At 43.5% G+C, this 18,473-nt stretch overlaps 1 protein-coding gene across 2 annotated transcripts; it reads left to right on the top strand.

Annotated features, from left to right (window-relative positions):
* Positions 1–17,850, top strand: thbs2a (thrombospondin 2a). 2 transcript variants are annotated; one of them, XM_079362552.1, is made up of 23 exons: positions 1–266; positions 678–749; positions 944–1,497; positions 1,839–1,923; positions 4,221–4,420; positions 6,181–6,321; positions 6,409–6,502; positions 7,382–7,552; positions 8,283–8,459; positions 8,811–8,984; positions 9,095–9,222; positions 9,311–9,463; positions 11,047–11,265; positions 11,372–11,479; positions 11,564–11,723; positions 11,813–11,931; positions 12,381–12,615; positions 14,371–14,598; positions 14,694–14,965; positions 15,045–15,142; positions 15,258–15,397; positions 15,675–15,705; positions 16,051–17,850. In XM_079362552.1, exons 2-23 carry the CDS (start codon positions 683–685, stop codon positions 16,052–16,054), a joined length of 3,558 nt encoding a protein of 1,185 aa, XP_079218678.1. In that variant the 5' UTR covers positions 1–266; positions 678–682; the 3' UTR covers positions 16,055–17,850. The 2 variants fall into 2 exon arrangements, with proteins under 2 accessions (XP_079218678.1, XP_079218679.1); XM_079362553.1 differs by lacking the exon at positions 15,675–15,705 and having other exon boundaries at positions 2–266.
* Positions 17,851–18,473: the final 623 nt, after the last annotated feature.

Below are 18,473 nucleotides of genomic sequence, written 5' to 3'. Positions count from 1 at the left end.
GCTCTCCGTGAGCCTCTATATAAGAGGACGGAGCAGAGAGCCACAGTCAGTGTTGTGCCTCCAGTCCTCCACACTGTGGATGTGGTGAATCAAAGGGGACTTCTCGCTTTTTACGCACGAGGTTTGCAGGAGATACCACCTCTCATTCATTTCACCTTCGGCTCCAGTCATCATACAAGCTGATTTTCTTCCCCAATTTGTCACTTTTTTTTGATCCTATTGCCGGATATCGAACAGAATTAAGGGAATAAAGCTGCATTTGACAGGTAAGTGAATGGAGCGCAGGTGTTTGCTTTTTTGTCTTCAGAGATAGTTTAGTCTGAGATCCTTTTTTTTCTGTTAAATAAAAACTCTGACAGATAAATTGGTAAGAAAAAGGCGATTTTATTTCTTTACTGAAGGCTGTGAATGTGATGCTGTGAGCAGAGTAGTCTACCTGTTTAGTAGGAATTTCTTCATTTTCATTATCAAATTTTGTTGTTGTTTTTAAGTTTATGCAGATAGATAGATAGATAGATAGATAGATAGATAGATAGATAGATAGATAGATAGATAGATAGACAGATAGATAGATAGATAGATAGATAGATAGATAGATAGATAGATAGATAGATAGATAGATAGGACAACAAAGTGATAAAAACTAATAAAGCACATCTGTGTTGTTGTTTTTAAAGGAGATATGATACTCAGGAGAAGTCTCTTCTTGCTGCTCTTATCTTTTAATGTCCTCCTCGCATTAACTCAAGGTAAGTGAAATGCTTGAATACGATTGTAAATATGAGAAAAATGATGATAGTAAGCATAATATCTATACTATTTATGTGATTATTATAATGTAATGTATGTGGTTCTGACATCCATTCAACTCTTAAAACTTTCTGGAGAAATTCTCTCTTTTTTGAAACAGTTTGATTCGCATCCTCTCCCGTCTGATTTATAGATGGCGAGCAGGAGGACGAGACGTCTTTCGACTTGTTTGAAATCAGCCACATCACACGCAAGACTCTGGGGGCCAAACAGTTCAGGGGCCAAAACTCAGACGCTCCTGCTTACCGCTTCATCCGCTTTGACCACCTGCCCCCAGTGAGCCCCCCTATACTTAAACAAATCCTACAACAGATCCAAAACAACGAGGGCTTCGTGTTCGTGGCCAGCATTCGCCAGGACCGCACCTCTCGGGGGACCCTGATCGGTCTCGAGGGCCGTGACGGCCAGCGGCAGTTTGAGATCGTCTCCAACGGACGGGCCAACACTCTGGACCTGGTTTACTGGGAGGATGGCTCGCAGAACCTGTTTTCCTTCGAGGATGTGGACCTGTCCGACTCGCAGTGGAAGAATATCACGCTTCACGTTCATGGGGAAAATGCAAACCTGTACATTGGCTGCAGCCTGATAGACAGCTTCATCCTGGATGCTCCTTTCTACGAGCACCTGCAGGCTGAAGGGAGCCGCATGTATGTGGCAAAGGGATCCAGCCGGGAAAGCCACTTCAGGGTGAGACAGACCATATTGCTATTTGATGTCTAGACAAGAGAAAAAAACAACAAGCCTGCTTTCTCTGAAAGTGAGGCGGAGTGGCTACGTGTAGCCCGTGTTATTCTTGTGGAAAGGACTCCATATTTAGACTTTAAATTGCCCCTTCTGTGTATAAATAAGTATGAGTATAAGTTAAAGAGTGAACTTTCAAAAGCTACCTTGCAAGTGTGTGTTTGTCTGTTAGGCTGTTTCCTGATGCCTTCTTCAAAAGGGAAGAGTTGAATTATAAAATAAATGTATGAAAAAGTTGCCAGAACATGAAAAAGTGTGATCGTGTAACATCTTTCCTTTCCTAACAGGGCCTTCTGCAGAACGTGCATTTCATCTTTGACACTGCAATCGAAGACGTTCTCCTGAGCAAAGACTGCGAGGTTACTAAACCGGGTAAGCGTGGGGGGGTTTTTTGGGGGGTTTTTTTGTGGTAACTTAAATCATCAATCATCACTAAGGGCCTGCCAAACTTGGTTAGTGGGAACCATTTCTGACAATTCGACTTTCATGAGCCAAATGATGAGTCAAACTAATTAAATTAGTAAAACCCTTTTAAGTGGCGATACCTTACAGATGTGATTGGGAAACGCTTTCACATGCAATCCTCCCCAAGCATGCTATCTGTGTTTAGTTAAGTCTTACCCACAGCATCCATCCAGAACAAACCGTTTAGCGTTCTCAGTCGACTCCCTTCACTTGAATTTAACTCTTTTGCTCCTCGAATGGGTTTAAACAGTTTTTACAGATCTGATATGTGGCAAGATCTCCCATTTATCAATACTTACGGAAACAGCCGTGTCAATGCAGTGGCTGGAGGTCGAGCAGCATACACGGCGAACGAAAGGAGATACAGATGCTTACATTTATTTCCATTGGCAGTGGACTCGGGATAATGCCCTGGGAAAGAAAACAGAACAGAGAAAGTGGATGCTCTGCCGCAGAGCGGGGAGCTTCCTCTTCCAGCTGTGCGCACGCACACACACACACACACACACACACACACGCACACACACACACACACACACACAATGAAGTCATGTATTGGCTGATTGGTTTACTTTTCTCAGCTGAGGCTCTGCTCACATGAGCAATAATATCTCGTGATCCTCGGCGAGGCTCACGCGAGGAGCCGCTGGAGCTAAAAAGAAACAGGTATCTGGGTGAACGCGTAGATAATCATCCTGTACAACAAAGCTGAGGAGTCACCAGATTTGGCAACTGCGTCTTTAGTCCAATATGGCAAAATATATCCATATGTGGTGTGCGTGTTTGTCTCGGATGGAGATGTTGCTGCGTTTCTGTTTCCAAAAGCCGTGTTGATCGAATTCCAGCCGAGTGAGTTTATGTGTCTAACAAATGTGACCAAGGCCTGGAAGGTCTCTGCATGCTGGCAGGTAGCTGTCGAAGTTCTGCTCTGGTAGCAATCTTAACGTCATCGTAAACCAACAAAACCATACCTCATAAAAGCTGTCATGTTGGGACATTAATGAGCAGCATTAAATTCCCTTAATTCTCTCCTATCTGCTATCAAGGGGGAGAAGAATGTGTGAGCGCTTTCACAGGCGAGCGAGCGCGCCTTCACATGCACACACAGTGTGAAAGCCTCCTGAGGTTTAAATGAATCCAGCAGACTGACAAGGAAAGAAAACACAGAGCTGGCTACAGAGGGACAACATTGGACAATTTATACAACTTGATGATTTAGAGTCCCCGACCTGCTGTTAATCTTCACCAATTTACACAGCGAGCTCCAAACCAGTTGCAGAAATGTGCTGAGCTCTGGCCGACTGACAGCCATCCCGCTTGCAGGCTTTCATATGTGTCTTCTGTTTTTTGCATTGAGCAGTCACAAAGCTCATCATGAGATAACTGAAGGTCAAGAGTTTGGCGTTTCAGCGTGATAACTTCAAGGTGAAATGGAGGCAATAGAAAGGAAATATACTCGTAATTTCAGAGGGAATAATGAGAAACCACAAACGATGTCCTGTTCGGCTCTGTGATTTCAACTTTTACTCCAGACTGGACTTCCAGCTCCTGATCTGCAAAGAAGACTAAATGCATGGCCTTATTATCTTTTTAATTGGCCATTTGCATGTTAAAAGTTTATTGTATAAAACCATGCAATGGATGATCAATGATGCAACTTAACAAGCTTTCCCTTTTCTGTCTTTGCATCTAGCAGACGACAGTTTTATTATGATTGCTTGTGCTTCTGATCAGCTGCAATGAAAAGACCATTAGCGTCTCAGGAAACCTTACAAATATCTGTGTGGTCACTCCAGTCTGGGAAGTTCATGTTGGAAGTGTCCACTTACCTCAATCATGCAGGAGATTTACAAAGGCTTGTTTCGAATAAAAAGGAGGAACACCCAGGTTTCTGCTCCGCATTCGCTTCCCCTCCTGACGTCCGCACACAGCTGAACTGCTGTTTTCTTTAGTGGAAAAATGTAGCGTCACCATTTCAAACACGAATACATCTTTTAAACCAAACACTGCTGTCTGAACATCTGTTTTAAGGAATACAATAAACTTTGTAATCACCACGTTGTTGTGATCTCTTGGCCGCTTTCAGGAAAACAGGAAATCACTCAGTTTTCTTGTTTTTCAATCATCATATCTCTCAAATATGTTTTCCATCACCAGTCTGTGTAGCTCATTGTCTCTCATGCCTGTTTTTCTGCCCCCTCCAGACGAGGTGAATATAGTGAGCGAGACGACAGAAACCGTGGCTGTGAGTCCCTCCATCACGACAAACATTATCGGTCAGAAGACGGATGATTTGGGCGCCGACATGTGCGAACGCTCCTGCGAGGAACTCAGCACCATGTTCCAGGAGCTGAACGGCCTGCGCGTTGTTGTCAGCAACCTGATTGATGGCTTACAAAAAGTGGTGAGTAGCAGAAGTACAATCAAAGACATGCTGTTAATGGACATTATTTCGACTTGAGTTTGTTTTAGATGCTAATTTGCTGTACGGGCCAAATTCACTGATTAATGTGAAATTGTGAAATCGGCCCTCGTTTCAGGGAAGTAAATCAGCATCTTCGAGAAACTGGACATATTAGGAAAACAAATGATACAATCCTGAGGCTGCTGCCAGGAGCAAAGAGGTTTAAATTAGGTTACTAGGTAACCTACATCGGATTGAAAGCAAACATTTAGTAGCCGCAGGACTGTTTATAGAGTGGCCCGTGATGGCTGAACCCATTTAACTCCTCCAGCTATCTGTGGCAGCGTGAGTCAGACAGCTTTTATGACATGTTACATGTGGATATAGGAAGTGTTCCCCTGGCAGCAGCAGGGTCCAGTCTAATGTCTGGCTGTGTTTAAACAGTCCTTGTGTTTCCTCTGGGAGCCTCCCAGCAATAAGAGAGTCTGGGCACGAACCTTAGGAGGAGAAAAAAAGCGGCTGGGATGAGAAGGGTCCCTGAGGCTCTTCCAGATCGAGTGGTGTCTCAGATTCTTGTGCTGCACACTGCTGCCTCCTTTTTCCAAACTGGGAGGATGGACACACACACACACACACACACACACACACACTCAACAAAGACACACATGCACAAAAATACACACAAACTTTTGGCAGAAGTTTATCTCCTGACAGTTGCTAAGTGTTACGGAGTCCAGCCAGAGATTCAGTGGTCTCCAATTGTGTTGGAGGTTACGATGTGCAAAACTGACTTACACGTCAGTTTACTTCGACTTTACACTAGAAGCTGCAGTAACGAGAAACACAGTTGAAAATAAACATTTTAGGAGATTTCTCATTAATATTACAGGGTTTTTATTTTTGTTTGCAGGTCCTTTTTTTATTTAGGTTCATTTAAGTTTTCTGGATTTTTTTCCCCTTATTTGCCAACTTCAGAGAGTTTGTTTTTTAGAACAATATGATGCAAGACCAACATGGAGAATGAAAGGAGACATTTGGCCTCAGGTTAAAAATATATCTATATCTATTCATTAAGTGTTTTTCTCAGATTGTACTGTTTTTTTTTATGTAATACTGTTTAAGAAACAGCTTTACTTTAACTTGGATAACTCTGTCTGACCTACAAAAGCAATCCAGACCATTTCTTAGATTACTTTTTTTTTTTTTTCACGCCTGTCAAACCTGAGGTTGGGTTAGATTCTGGCAAAGCTTTCATATCATTCTTTCACACATCAACAAAACTCCTAAAACGTCCACACATTTTCAGAGCGAGCTGCATGTGTGAATGCACCTCCGTGTCATTCTTTCTGTTTCCCACCTCTCTGACCCACGGGGAAAGTGTCCCGCTGTGAGGTGCATGGAGCGCATGTGTTTCAACGCATACAGTGAGGAGAAAGTTAGATTGTTACATGGATAAAAGTTTTTAATTTTCTTGCTCCTCCGGGGCAGCATCAGCGAAGAGATGAGACGATTTGATTTGTCTTACAAAATCAAAACAAGAACAATGCGGCTCACAGATGTGTCGACTTGAGCAGGATGTGCTATTCCTCACAGCACCTGGTCAAAAGTAACCTCACATGTGTTCTCATAAAAGAATCAGCTTGTCAGCAGGCGTACACCTTGACATGCCTGATGGAATGCAGTGCAGGCGCGCAAGTTTGTCCAAATCATTCCTGACTGATCTCCTTCGTCTCCTCGTCTATCTGTTGTCGTACTTTCAGACAGAGGAGAACACGGTCATGAAGGAGGCCCTCGGGAAGATGAAGAACTCCAAGGAGAAAAACATGTGCTGGCAGGATGGACGCCTGTTTGACGATAAAGAAGACTGGATTGTCGACAGCTGCACCAAGTGTACCTGCCAGGTACGTGCCAAGCTATGTGGACATAAGTACAGATTTACTGTTCAACATCCATGGCACTGATTGATCTCCGACATTCATTGATTGCAGGAGTCCAAGATCGTGTGTCACCAAATCACATGCCCCCCTGTGGCCTGTGCCAGCCCCTCGTTTATTGACGGCGAGTGCTGCCCCGTGTGTTTGCGTAAGTAGTCAGCGGTCGATGCTTCCAGCATATAAACACAATTATAGACACACACAGTTTTATGTATGCTATTTTAACTCAATGGTCCCATATGTCGTAAAAAAAACAATATTCCACATGTATTTAATTTTTATTCCACAGGACTGCTGCAGCCAGTTTGTCGTTTAGAGTGAACCGCATATTTATTTGTCAAAACATAAGACACTCAGGGAGGCTTCTGTGGGTTTTTTTTAGATGAGGTAATGTGGCGACCAGGCTGACAAGAAGAATAAAAACAGTGCAGACTTGATCTTCTGCATGTACTTTTTATTAAAGTTGTGAAAGTAAGTGGACGTGGCCTTTTTTTTTTTTTCGGCCACTTCTCCGTCTTGTATCCACGTACAGACTTAAGAACGCGTCCGTCTGTGAGGGAGAGGGACAAAGGCAGAACACCACAGAAACCTCACAGTTTCAAAAGCTTTTTGACAAAGTTCAGACCTTTTAAACTTCCCCTTTGGACTCAAAGGGAAAGTGACTGCTGCTACCAAAGTAGAGAAATATCTGCAAAACAAAAGATTAAACTCAACCGTACCTTTAAAATGAAAAATATCTTTCTTAGTGGACTGCACAAGAAACTGATCTACAGCCGTCACCTGTAGAAGCTGTCACTTCACCAAGGTGGGTTACTGTTGCTTCAGCAAATTCACACTTTGCCGGAACAATCCAGCCCAGCCCATCAGATCAGAAAGGGCGAGGACGCACCAAAGGTGATCCGCCCAAGAGCCGCTAACGAGTACAGCAACTACAAACACGGGGAAGGCAAACTACATGAGACGGGCTCTGCAATGTCGTGTTCAAGCTTCTAAATGGAAAAAAAAAATGTGTTTTTATATCTTCCAGCTAAAGACAGCAATGATGGCTGGTCCCCCTGGTCAGAGTGGACAGAGTGCACAGTCACCTGCGGGATAGGAACTCAACAAAGGGGTCGGTCATGTGATGCAACCAGCAACCCCTGCCCAGGACCCTCCATACAGACTCGCAAGTGCAGCCTGGGAAAATGCGACAGCCGAGGTGAGGTTTTTTTTTTTGTGAAAACTCACTTTTCATTTAAATGTAGAGCATCCACATCAAAGTTTGCACCTGCCATTACGACAACGTTGAAAAAACTGCAGGAGAGGTGGAAACATATGATACAACCGTGGAAAAACTCAGCACTGAGTAAATATGAGGTGGAAACTTTCAAAGTGCGAAAAACAGAATTAAGGCCTTCATAAATCTGTGAGAACTGGATCCATCTGAGAGAGGACGAATGCCAACGATGAGCTGGATTGCTCGGTCGGGTTGCAGGGTGTACCCAGTCCAAGTTAATATCCAATAAATCAGGTTGAGGCTGTTCCACAGTGCAATGACTCAACAGACCGCCATGCAGAAATAAGAAACGTATTAATGAATCTGATTGTTAGATTGACTGTTAATTGTGTTCAGTGTCAAGAGATTTATGCTGGATGTCGAGACCAGTGAATTGGGTAATTGTGGGATCAACATTTATTACAGCTGAGATTTTACTGCATCTGTTGGGTGATGAAATCAGGAGAATAGTTGACCAACAATGACATAAATGTTGGCTTGAACATCTTTGAAAAACTAGCTATGTTCACCGTAAACATATTGTTGCTTTTAGAAAATGTTTTTCAAATTGCACATGTCAGTAAAACATTCACTGAGTGGAAATCCAGAGGATGATCTGTGATGAATCTTGTTGATGACCTTTGCCCCGATGTGTCTGATGGTTGATGACCAGTTCGCCAGGACGGAGGCTGGAGTTTGTGGTCGCCGTGGTCCTCCTGCTCAGTGACCTGTGGAGAAGGACAGATCACCAGGATACGACACTGCAACGCTCCCGTGCCTCAGCTGGGGGGGAATGACTGTGAGGGAAGTGGGAGAGAGACTCAGCGCTGCACTGCCAAGCCGTGTCCCGGTGAGTATTTCAATGTGTGTGACAGAAAACTCTCAAAAGAAGCATCTCCATTTCAGCATCTGTCGAACGAGCAGACATCCTCGTGTCTCATGGCTCCCCTGAGGCCACATTCCCCATGTGTTTTGGACTGGCCTCCTGTCTGTCTTTCAGGAAATGTTGATTTAAATCAGCTCAATATGTTTCATCTTGCTGTATTAAGTTCCAGGCTCCCGACTCTCTGACTGCTTTCAGATTGCTGGCTGGAAACGTTGACATACTAACATTTAGAAAGAAAGAGTTGAAATACTGTTGGGAGCTAAGAGCTCGATGTCAAAAACTCATTTCTGATTTTCTATGTCTGTATCTTTTCAGTTGATGGTAGTTGGGGTCCTTGGTCTCCATGGGCAACCTGCTCAGCAACATGCGGACGGGGGATCAAAAGTCGGACGCGTGAATGCAACAGCCCTAAACCTCAATATGGCGGCAATAAGTGTATCGGCGAGGCCAACGACGATGACAAGTGTAACGACAAAGACTGTCCGATTGGTGAGTCGCAGTCACTCGACTTTAGAGTTTGTTAGAGTTTTATCAATTAGAAAAACTCTTCGACACAGATATATCCTGCAATGTTTACATCCATGTTCTTCTTCTCTTAGATGGCTGTCTGTCCAACCCTTGCTTCGGGGGAGTGGATTGCAACAGCTCTCCGGATGGATCTTGGGAGTGTGGCCCGTGTCCTGTTGGTTACCGTGGAAATGGTACCCACTGTGAAGACATCAATGAGGTAAAAGTTCATTCAACTTGTCTTGTACAAACCTGTTTTATTTAGTTTGCATTGTACTTAGGTTATGCTCTCTCTCTCTCTCTTCCAGTGTGACATGGTGACAGATGTTTGCTTCAAAGCGGGAGAAACACAGCGCTGTGTCAACACTGATCCAGGTTTCCACTGCTTGCCTTGTCCAAAACGCTACAAGGGCACCCAGCCTTATGGTATGGGCGTGGAGGCAGCGAAGAAGAACAAACAGGTGAGTTAAAGTTGATCTAATTCAGTACCACTGACAGACCATTTATTTGACCAGATTCGATAAAGGCTAGCTTAAAAAGGCGTTGGAGCAAAATACAGGAAATGGTCCCACATGGGCCTCTAGCTTCCGGCAGATTTTTTCTCCGATTTTTTTTCAGATCCAGATTTTTTGAAAGATGGAGGCAGCCACTCAGGTGATTTATAAGCTGCACTCGTGCATTGAGAGAGATAGCAAAGTGCTGGAGGGGAAGACTTGGGCCTCAATTTATGAATTTCACTTACCTTGACCCAGTATTGACAGGAAAAAGGAAAAGGAGGAGACTGGGGCTACTCTTAACATCAAACATGTGCTCCACACGTCCGTCTGGTTCTTTCATTGTAAGATCAGACTCAAGCCTCTTCTTCTCACTGGGGTTTTACTGTACATGTTGAACGCATCAGCGCTTTCATCCAGCAAAATGATGTCAAACTTTGATCACTTACAAACTCACTATTTCCACTACTGTGATAACTTGCTTTTATCGTCAGTTATACAACATGCCATATATGTCAAATTAAAAAAAAACTGGATTGTGACACACTTTTCTCTTCCCTTTTGATCGCTGGATTTACAAAAAAGTCTGGAAAATGTACAAAACTTGCCGAGCCACTTTGAGATGCATTCCTATTATATCCTTCGTGATACTGCAGCTGCTTGTCTTTGATTTGATGCCATAATTACACTAATTGATTTGGGAAAAGAGAATTGTCTCATCTGGCATTAAGGGTCTCCATTTGGCAGTTCTGATCAAAGACTCTCCCGTGCTGTCGTTCTTTGCTCTATGAGCTCATGAAGTGGCATCCACACTGGACTCATGTTCATCATCTGGTAATGAGTGGCAGCTGTGAATAACTCATGCTGCCATAAAGAGACAACAGTGGGGTATAGTGGGATGTATTAAGAATTTAGAGGGATTTCGTAAAATCAACCGTCCCCAGAAGTGCCCCCCACTTTGGCTTAGTCCAAAGTCTCGGCCTTAACCCTTCACTTTGATTTGGAGTCTCAGTTTTGAGTTTCTGCCACAACAAAAGCACGAAAAAAAAGGGGGTGGAATAAGTACTTAACAACACAATGGAAACAATATATAAAGTTTCAGTTCAGTACAGTTAAGTCTTCTCTAGCCAACCAGGCAATAGCACACAGGAGGTCAGTCCCAAACAGCAAAAACAAATCTAGTAAGAGAACTGGCAACAATGCACAAACCAAGAAACAAAAAGCCACACAAACCAACACTAGGACGTAGCTCAAAAGCAATGAACTCACAGGGAGAAACAAAGACAATGGTAGGGAATAAAAAAAGGACTGTATGACCGGGATTGAGCAATTGAAATATTAGGGGGAGGTTTGGTTTAAAAGGAGGTGAAAGAAGATCTACTGGAAGGCCTTTAAATTAAAGTGGGAAAAGATTTGTTCCGAGGTAATTGGGATGTTTCATAAGCAGTTTTGACAAAGGGTTTGGAGAGTGGACCTTTTGTAATTGGTCCAGTTTGAAGTCATTTATAGCAAATTTATGATTATGGTTCCAATGCTTTTTTATTCTTCAGGTGTGCGAGCCGGAGAACCCATGCAAGGACAAGACCCACAACTGTCACAAATATGCTGAATGCATCTACCTCAGCCACTTCAGTGACCCAATGTACAAGTGTGAGTGTAGGACCGGCTACGCTGGAGATGGCTTCATTTGTGGAGAGGACTCGGACTTGGATGGCTGGCCCAATCAGAACCTTGTGTGTGGTGCAAACGCCACATATCACTGCAAGAAGGTATTTCTTTGAACGTCGTTGACATCTACACAGTCGATGCCTGTTCTGCATTCATTAAAGGCCAAGATATCTGTGAAAACTGCTGAACTTCCCACTGCTCTTTCAGGATAACTGTCCTAGCCTTCCCAACTCCGGACAAGAGGACTTTGACAAAGACGGTCAAGGGGATGCGTGTGACAAGGATGATGACAGTGATGGAATATTAGACGAGAGGGTACGAGAGTAAATAAGACATGGGCGCCTTGATCGATGATCGATTCTTAAAAGTTTCTTACGATAATTCTTTTCCCCCCTCTAGGACAACTGCCCGCTCCTTTTCAATCCTCGCCAGTTTGACTTTGACAAGGATGAAGTTGGCGACCGCTGCGACAACTGTCCCTATGAACACAACCCTGCTCAGATAGACACCGACCACAACGGAGAAGGAGACGCCTGCGCGATTGACATCGATGGAGATGGTATTATATGACTCCCTTTAAGCAACTAAGAATTATACTAGAACCATATCATTCTCAACAACTCATCAACATGCCTTGTTTTCTCATAGAAATTCTGAATGAGAGTGACAACTGCCCCTACGTCTACAACACTGACCAGAAAGACACTGACATGGATGGAGTTGGTGACCAGTGTGACAACTGTCCATTGCTGCACAACCCTGATCAGGTACCAAACTTTTATATTCATACACTGTCAGGAAAGTACTGTGCATGTAAGGGTGGATACCAATCCAGTCACAGAAGTCGCAGCCCACCTTCAGCTGCATTCTTAGTCTCCATTCGGTCGTGGTTTACGACTGAACTGAAGGCAGGACCGACCACAACACACCAAAGACAGGAGCTGGTTTTAAATGGTTTTATTGCCCCTTTAGAGCAGTAAAATTAGTATACTCCTGCTGGAGAGGCGAGACAAAGTGTTACGACAAGCTACAACTGCAGGCGTGTGCTACACTGTTAATACTAACCAGCAAACTGCAGAGGAAGTCTCTACCTTGGTATCCTTTTATCCTATTAACGATGGTCAACGCTTCGATTACACTACATGCTGTTTTGCCTTCCAGTCAGCAGTAAGAGGAAGCGTTACAGAAATAATCACTTGTTTCTGTTTTCCAACAGACTGACGTAGATAACGACCTCGTTGGAGATCAGTGCGACAACAACCAGGACATCGACGAAGACGGCCATCAGAACAACCTGGACAACTGTCCCTATGTGGCCAATGCAAACCAGGCTGACCACGACAAGGATGGCAAAGGGGACGCGTGTGACTACGATGACGATAATGACGGTGTGCCTGATGACAAGGACAACTGCAGACTGACACCCAACGTAGACCAGCTGGACTCTGATGGTGAGGATGTAGCACTAATACTGTGTGAACGTCGCAGCTCTGGTTCCCTACCAAATACTTTCAATCCATCTGTTTACGTTTTGCTGAGATTTTCCTGCCAGTCCCCTGTTATTTTTTTTTCCGTGGAAGGTCTGAGTGAGCTGATGTGAGAACATACGATATGATATAGTCAGGAGAAATCGCCTTCAGCGAGTTGGAGCGGGTGGTGATGTGATAACTCTGCATTCATGTGGTATCTGACACATCAGGAAAATGACTTTTTAAGTTGGAAGATGCAGATGAAGGTCAGCTCAGGTCAGGACAACGACGGAGTTACTCGGGCAAAAATTCGGTCCACGACTTGTTGACTCTTCATCATTTCATATATGTTTCTTTAATGTTCAGATACTTTCTATTCATTTACTTAAATATAATTTGTAACAACATTCTGACTTTCCAAATTGAAAACTAGTGAACACACTGACGTCGGAAGAACGACTTCCCAATTTGAAACTGGTTCAATCTGAGAAGAACATGAATTAGTCTGCCTCATTATGTTTTCTGATCCCAGTATATTCTTTTCATATTGTGATTCTCTTGGACTTCTCATAACATTGATTCTAAAGTGATCATTCTCGTCATAGCATCACATAGCGGACTCTGACTCCCCCTCCAGCTCCCATCCTGACCCACCAGGATAGTCTCTCACTGTGAGGAACACATTAAACCAACCAGATGTGCAAACAGCTCATGACTTTATTCACCACCATTCAATTAGCATTAGTTATAATCACTATTAATCCAACATAAGCAGCTTATGATACATGCACACAAACATTTAGAAAACTATAATCGGTCCTTATGTTTGAGATTTGTTTGGACTGTGTCTGTACTTTTCAGTCATGGAAGAAATAATCTTTTAAAGCTAGATTGGATTTATTTGGGGGATAGCGGATCTCTTTTTGATTGGCTCCATGCACTGTGACTTTCTCCTCTTTACTCAGTGCTCGCACTTCAGTTTGCCTTCTCACAGATTTTTTTTCACAGTTAGCAATTAGCTTAACTGCAGCAGGTGTGAAATGTGATGGCTGTGGAAAGAGTCAACGACCCCTTCGGCAGAGGTGAGGTCATTCCGCATGACTTCAGTGAGCTGACCAGGAGGGCACATGCCAGGCTGTGAAGTTTTACTTCTCTCAGGCTTCACTCCGGATTAATCAGCAGTGCCCAATTTAAGCGGGGTTACCTGGAGTTTGTACAGCTGTCTGTAACTGGAAACAGACCGCGTGGGAGGAGGGGCCCGGACACTGATGCTTTCTTCACAGCTCGTCACATAGTGTTTATTTGATAGAGACGTTTTAGCCCCTTGTGAAATAACAAAGACGGTGACAGAGTGCAGCGAGCTACTCCTAAGAAGAGGCCTTCATTAGCCACTGGCGCCCCTTTCCACTGTGAGCTCCTGGCCTGCAGTCTGGCTCTAATAGACTTCAGACTTCTGAGAGTTACAAGTATCAGTGGAAGTTGTCACAGCATGTAAGGATGGCTGATTTTCCTTAGTAGGCTTGGCTAAGGAGTTTAAGTGAGTTTCCTTGGAGGAGATGCCATTTTCTCCTAAGTTTTTTTACTGCCTTGGAGGAGATCCTCCAGCCCCGGCTACAGTGGGAGTATTATGACACTCACATTAGCTGCCATGGAGATTTTCCAATCTAATGAAAAGCAAGAAAAAGTATTTGTACTTTAAACGAAGTCGTACCTTTTTGTCTGATGTTTTTTTTAAAGGCGATGGAAGAGGGGACGCCTGCAAAGATGACTTTGATAATGACAACATCCCGGATATTCTCGACGTGTGTCCCGAGAACAACGCAATCAGTGTCACAGACTTCAGGAAGTTCCAGATGGTCCACTTGGATCCAAAGGGAACCACTCAGATCGATCCAAACTGGGTGGTCAGACATCAGGGCAAAGAGCTGGTTCAGACTGCCAACTCGGACCCGGGCATCGCTGTCGGTGAGTCGTCGACAAATGTTTCCTCTCAGGCTTTCAGGAAAGTTAATTCGTCTGCTCAAGGCCTCAGTGTCACATTTCATCTCTCTCCATTTCAGGGTTCGACGAGTTCAATGCAGTGGACTTCAGTGGGACGATGTACGTGAACACAGACAGAGACGATGACTATGCAGGCTTTGTGTTCGGATACCAGTCGAGTGGGCGCTTTTATGTGGTGATGTGGAAGCAGATCACACAGACGTACTGGGAGGACAAGCCCTCTAAGGCCTTTGGCATCTCTGGAGTTTCACTCAAAGTCGTAAACTCCACCACTGGCTCTGGAGAGAACCTCAGGAATGCTCTGTGGCATACGGGCAACACTCCCGGACAGGTGGGCTTCTGTTCGACACGCTTTATGTCCTCTTTCAAAGACTGAAGCAGTCTTTAATGTTGGCCATTTTTCTACGCAGGTGCGGACTCTGTGGCATGACCCCAAAAACATTGGTTGGAAAGATTACACAGCCTACAGGTGGCACCTCATCCACAGACCGAAGACTGGTTTTATAAGGTAAGAAATTAACCTGATTGCCAAAAACCTTTCAGTAGAATCAAGAAACAAATGAAGGAATAATAACAGGAGATTGTATTATTTGTGTGAATTTGATGTTTTTCGCATTCTGCAGAGTTGTGGTCTACGAAGGTAAACAGATCATGGCTGACTCAGGACCAGTTTACGACAAGACATTCGCTGGAGGGAGGTTAGGCTTGTTCGTCTTCTCGCAAGAGCTGGTGTTCTTCTCCGACCTCAAGTACGAGTGCCGAGGTCAGTACAAACTTTTTTTACTAGAACTTTTCAAACATTGACTGAGCAAACTGTCATATCCCCACCTGGTCCATGTAGGGGAGCTATTCATGGCTCCATTTTTGTTTTCTAGAGTTGGGCAAGGTACATTTTGAAGCACAAATTACAGTACAGTCTAATGAATAATGGGCGGAAAGCTAGGGGAGGATTTTGTGCCAATTTAGGCCACTTCTCACACGAGCTTCTTCATGTTTGACTCTTATGGGTAACTTTTCTAAACATCTTTCCCGAACCTCAGATAAGCTGGAGTTTCCAACAGTGTTCATCAGGTAACAGCAGGAGGGATTTTCTGTTGTGTGTTTGGCTGAAGCACGAAAAAGAGTCACGCTATGTTTATGCCTGTCAGCTTGTTCACGTACAATGCCTCAGACGCATTGTGAAAGACCTTGAGTGTTGATCCAAGGATCTTCTTTTGAGCGCTCCACTGTGGAAAACGAGCCTGCGGCCACTTCACCATCGCGGCCATACTGAGGACACGCTTTGTTGATGCACATGTTGTTGCTGCGCTGGCACTTCGACTGTGGGAATCCTGTTGAGTGTCCTACTTTTTATTGTAAATATGGCAGTAACTGAACTTTTTTTTTTTCTCTCTCTCTCTCTCCATCTTTCCACAGATAAGTGAATCATGTCTGATAGAAAAACATCGGAAGCCAACAAATAAGAACTTCTTGAAGTGAACATCGAATCAAATCCAAGTCAGCGTTAAAGAGACTTTCCATACTCGTCCATGTTTCGCCTTGATCCATCCACCAGAAGAAACCATGGCCCGCTTTGTTTTTCACAAGCTTGGAAAGAATAACTGATGAGATCGGATGACTTTTAGAAAATCCTTGTAACATGTTTACCTTTTTCTACATTTCTAAGGGTTCATTGTCTAACCACTTACACGCTGTATGAGCTTCCCTCCAGTTTTCTTACTTATTCACATCGTAGGTGACTCAGTTCTCGACCTTTTGCCTCGTTCATTGTTTTGCTGAGTAACTGATCATAACGTGTCTTACAAACATTAGCTGTAACCAAAGCATAATCAAGTCCATAACTATATCTCCTCATCGTTTTGGGTTTTTTTTTTAATCTGAATGTTTTGACTTCTTTTTCAACAGAGACCTTGAGTGAACGCTAGTGCCAAAGATGTTTATACTAAGTCTGTATCATAATTCCTTTTGTAAATTATTATTGCTCTGCTCGTTTCGTTTGTTTGTTAGCATTTTTGCGAGAGTTTGTAAATAATTATTTATTTGTTTACACTGACAAAACATATAATTGAGTATCACAAACGACAAGATAACACATTTCAGTATTGCATTTTTTTAAGTGTTGTTTCGCACTTCTTCTTCTTGTTGGTTTTTTGACCTGCACGGTGAATCTTCAGTCAGCCTTTTTTTTTTTTGGGGGGGGGGGTTGTCATAGAAGATGTAATTTCTTTCTGGTTATATGTGTGCATTAATAAAACCACTGTGTTTATTTTGTTAGCTTTTTAGTCCGGGCCTCATTGTCCTCAAAGTGATGAGTTATTTCGTTGCATGTGAAGCATTAGCAAGCACCCTTACCCAACATGAAACCCCCAAAATATATAGATCCATAATGCTGGCTACACACTCTATCCCACTCATTCTCGTATTATTGATGAAATCATCAACAGAGATCAGGAGGTTCATACTCATTAAGGAGGAGTAAAGTCACCATTGGATGCAAGTTTCAGATCAGGCCATGTCCCCCCCCCCCCCCCCCTCCAGTCGTTGGTGGGTCAAGTTAGGACCAAATTCTGTATCAAGCGCAGCACTACACTGGGGTTAAGGGGCGCTACAGCCCCATCACAAATCTGTCTCGCCCCGGTGAACCCCCCCTCACGAATGTCTGTTTTTATTTGTTAGAAAAGTAAATCGCACCCCAACATATGAGACAAGCTTCCCCTCAGCACCCGGAGAAAAAGAGTCCTGGTGCAGTCGCTGGTTTGGATCCAGCCTAACACTTTAGCAAAGTAACTAAATACCTTCAATTGTAGTTTAACTGAAGGAATCATTATATCTGATGCTTTGTACCAAAAACAGAGTGACGAATCACGTGACTTTGAGGTTCAAAGTTCGGTCATTACGTTTGGTGCAGTCATGAAGTTCAAATACAGTGAAAACATTTTATACATGTTTCTTTTTCATGCATATTATATGTCGTCATAATGTCACTTAAAGGATGTTGGTGGGAAAGGAATCCAGATGAAGGTCTCTGAGTGTTTGTGTTCCGCCTCGTTGTCACAGTCTGTACAGCTTTGTGTTCTTCTGGTTCTTGTTTCCCTTGTTGGGAGTTTTCAATGCACAAAATGTAAATGTTTTTGTATACTTGTTTTGTTAGATTTACATTTTCTACAAACATCAGTGTAAGATTGTTCTGTTTCATAAATAAATGTCTTGTACACAGTTTGGTTTATTATTTATAACGACCTAATGTCCTGTTATAAAAACTGTCGTTGTGGCGATTCAGGTGACTGTCGGGGCCGTCGACTAAATGTATAAATACTCTGACAAGAGTTATTAAGAACATAACTAAAGAATATTTAAAACCATTGAGTGATCAGGTCCAAGAACAAACACCATGATTTAATGACAGCAGACGTTATGTTCAGATGTGACTCTGGAGCCTATCGGGGCCCCATATTGGGGGGGGGGTCCTCAGACCAGAGTTCATAAAAATTATGTCTACCAGCTGATGATCACTTCTCCAATTTTTTCCTTTTTCTTGTTCGTTACTGCTGGCGGCTAATTCTTTTACATCTCACTGACTTTCCTCGACAAACTTCGGTTTTCACAGGAAATATGCACGCAATAAATAGCAGGGCAACGAAAGTGAGGGCTGTCAGATGGGGGCCCCTCAGGGAGGTTTTTCTACTGTCATTGCAAAATTTGCACATTTATGGCAGTGTTTTGGTTTAACTGTGTGAGCCCTCAGGGGGCCCCTACTGGTCTGGGGCTTCAAGCAGTTGCATGCTTTTGCCTGTTGACAAGCAGCGCCTCTGGTTGTGTTATATGAGTGTCTTTACCTC

The sequence above is a fragment of the Symphodus melops genome (assembly GCF_947650265.1).
Source record: "Symphodus melops genome assembly, chromosome: 15".
Lineage (NCBI taxonomy): Eukaryota > Metazoa > Chordata > Actinopteri > Labriformes > Labridae > Symphodus > Symphodus melops.
The sequence above is the reverse complement of the archived record's forward strand: the minus strand, read 5'-3'. Positions and strand labels throughout refer to the sequence as shown.

What these genes read in the sequence shown, in the direction of transcription:
- thbs2a (XM_079362552.1), top strand. Translation starts at nt 683, where the DNA reads ATGATACTCAGGAGAAGTCTCTTCTTGCTGCTCTTATCTTTTAATGTC. An exon ending in ACTGTGAAGACATCAATGAG is followed by an intron (nt 9,223 to 9,310) that starts GTAAAAGTTCAT and finishes TCTCTCTTCCAG; the next exon opens with TGTGACATGGTGACAGATGT. An exon ending in CCGAAGACTGGTTTTATAAG is followed by an intron (nt 15,143 to 15,257) that starts GTAAGAAATTAA and finishes CGCATTCTGCAG; the next exon opens with AGTTGTGGTCTACGAAGGTA.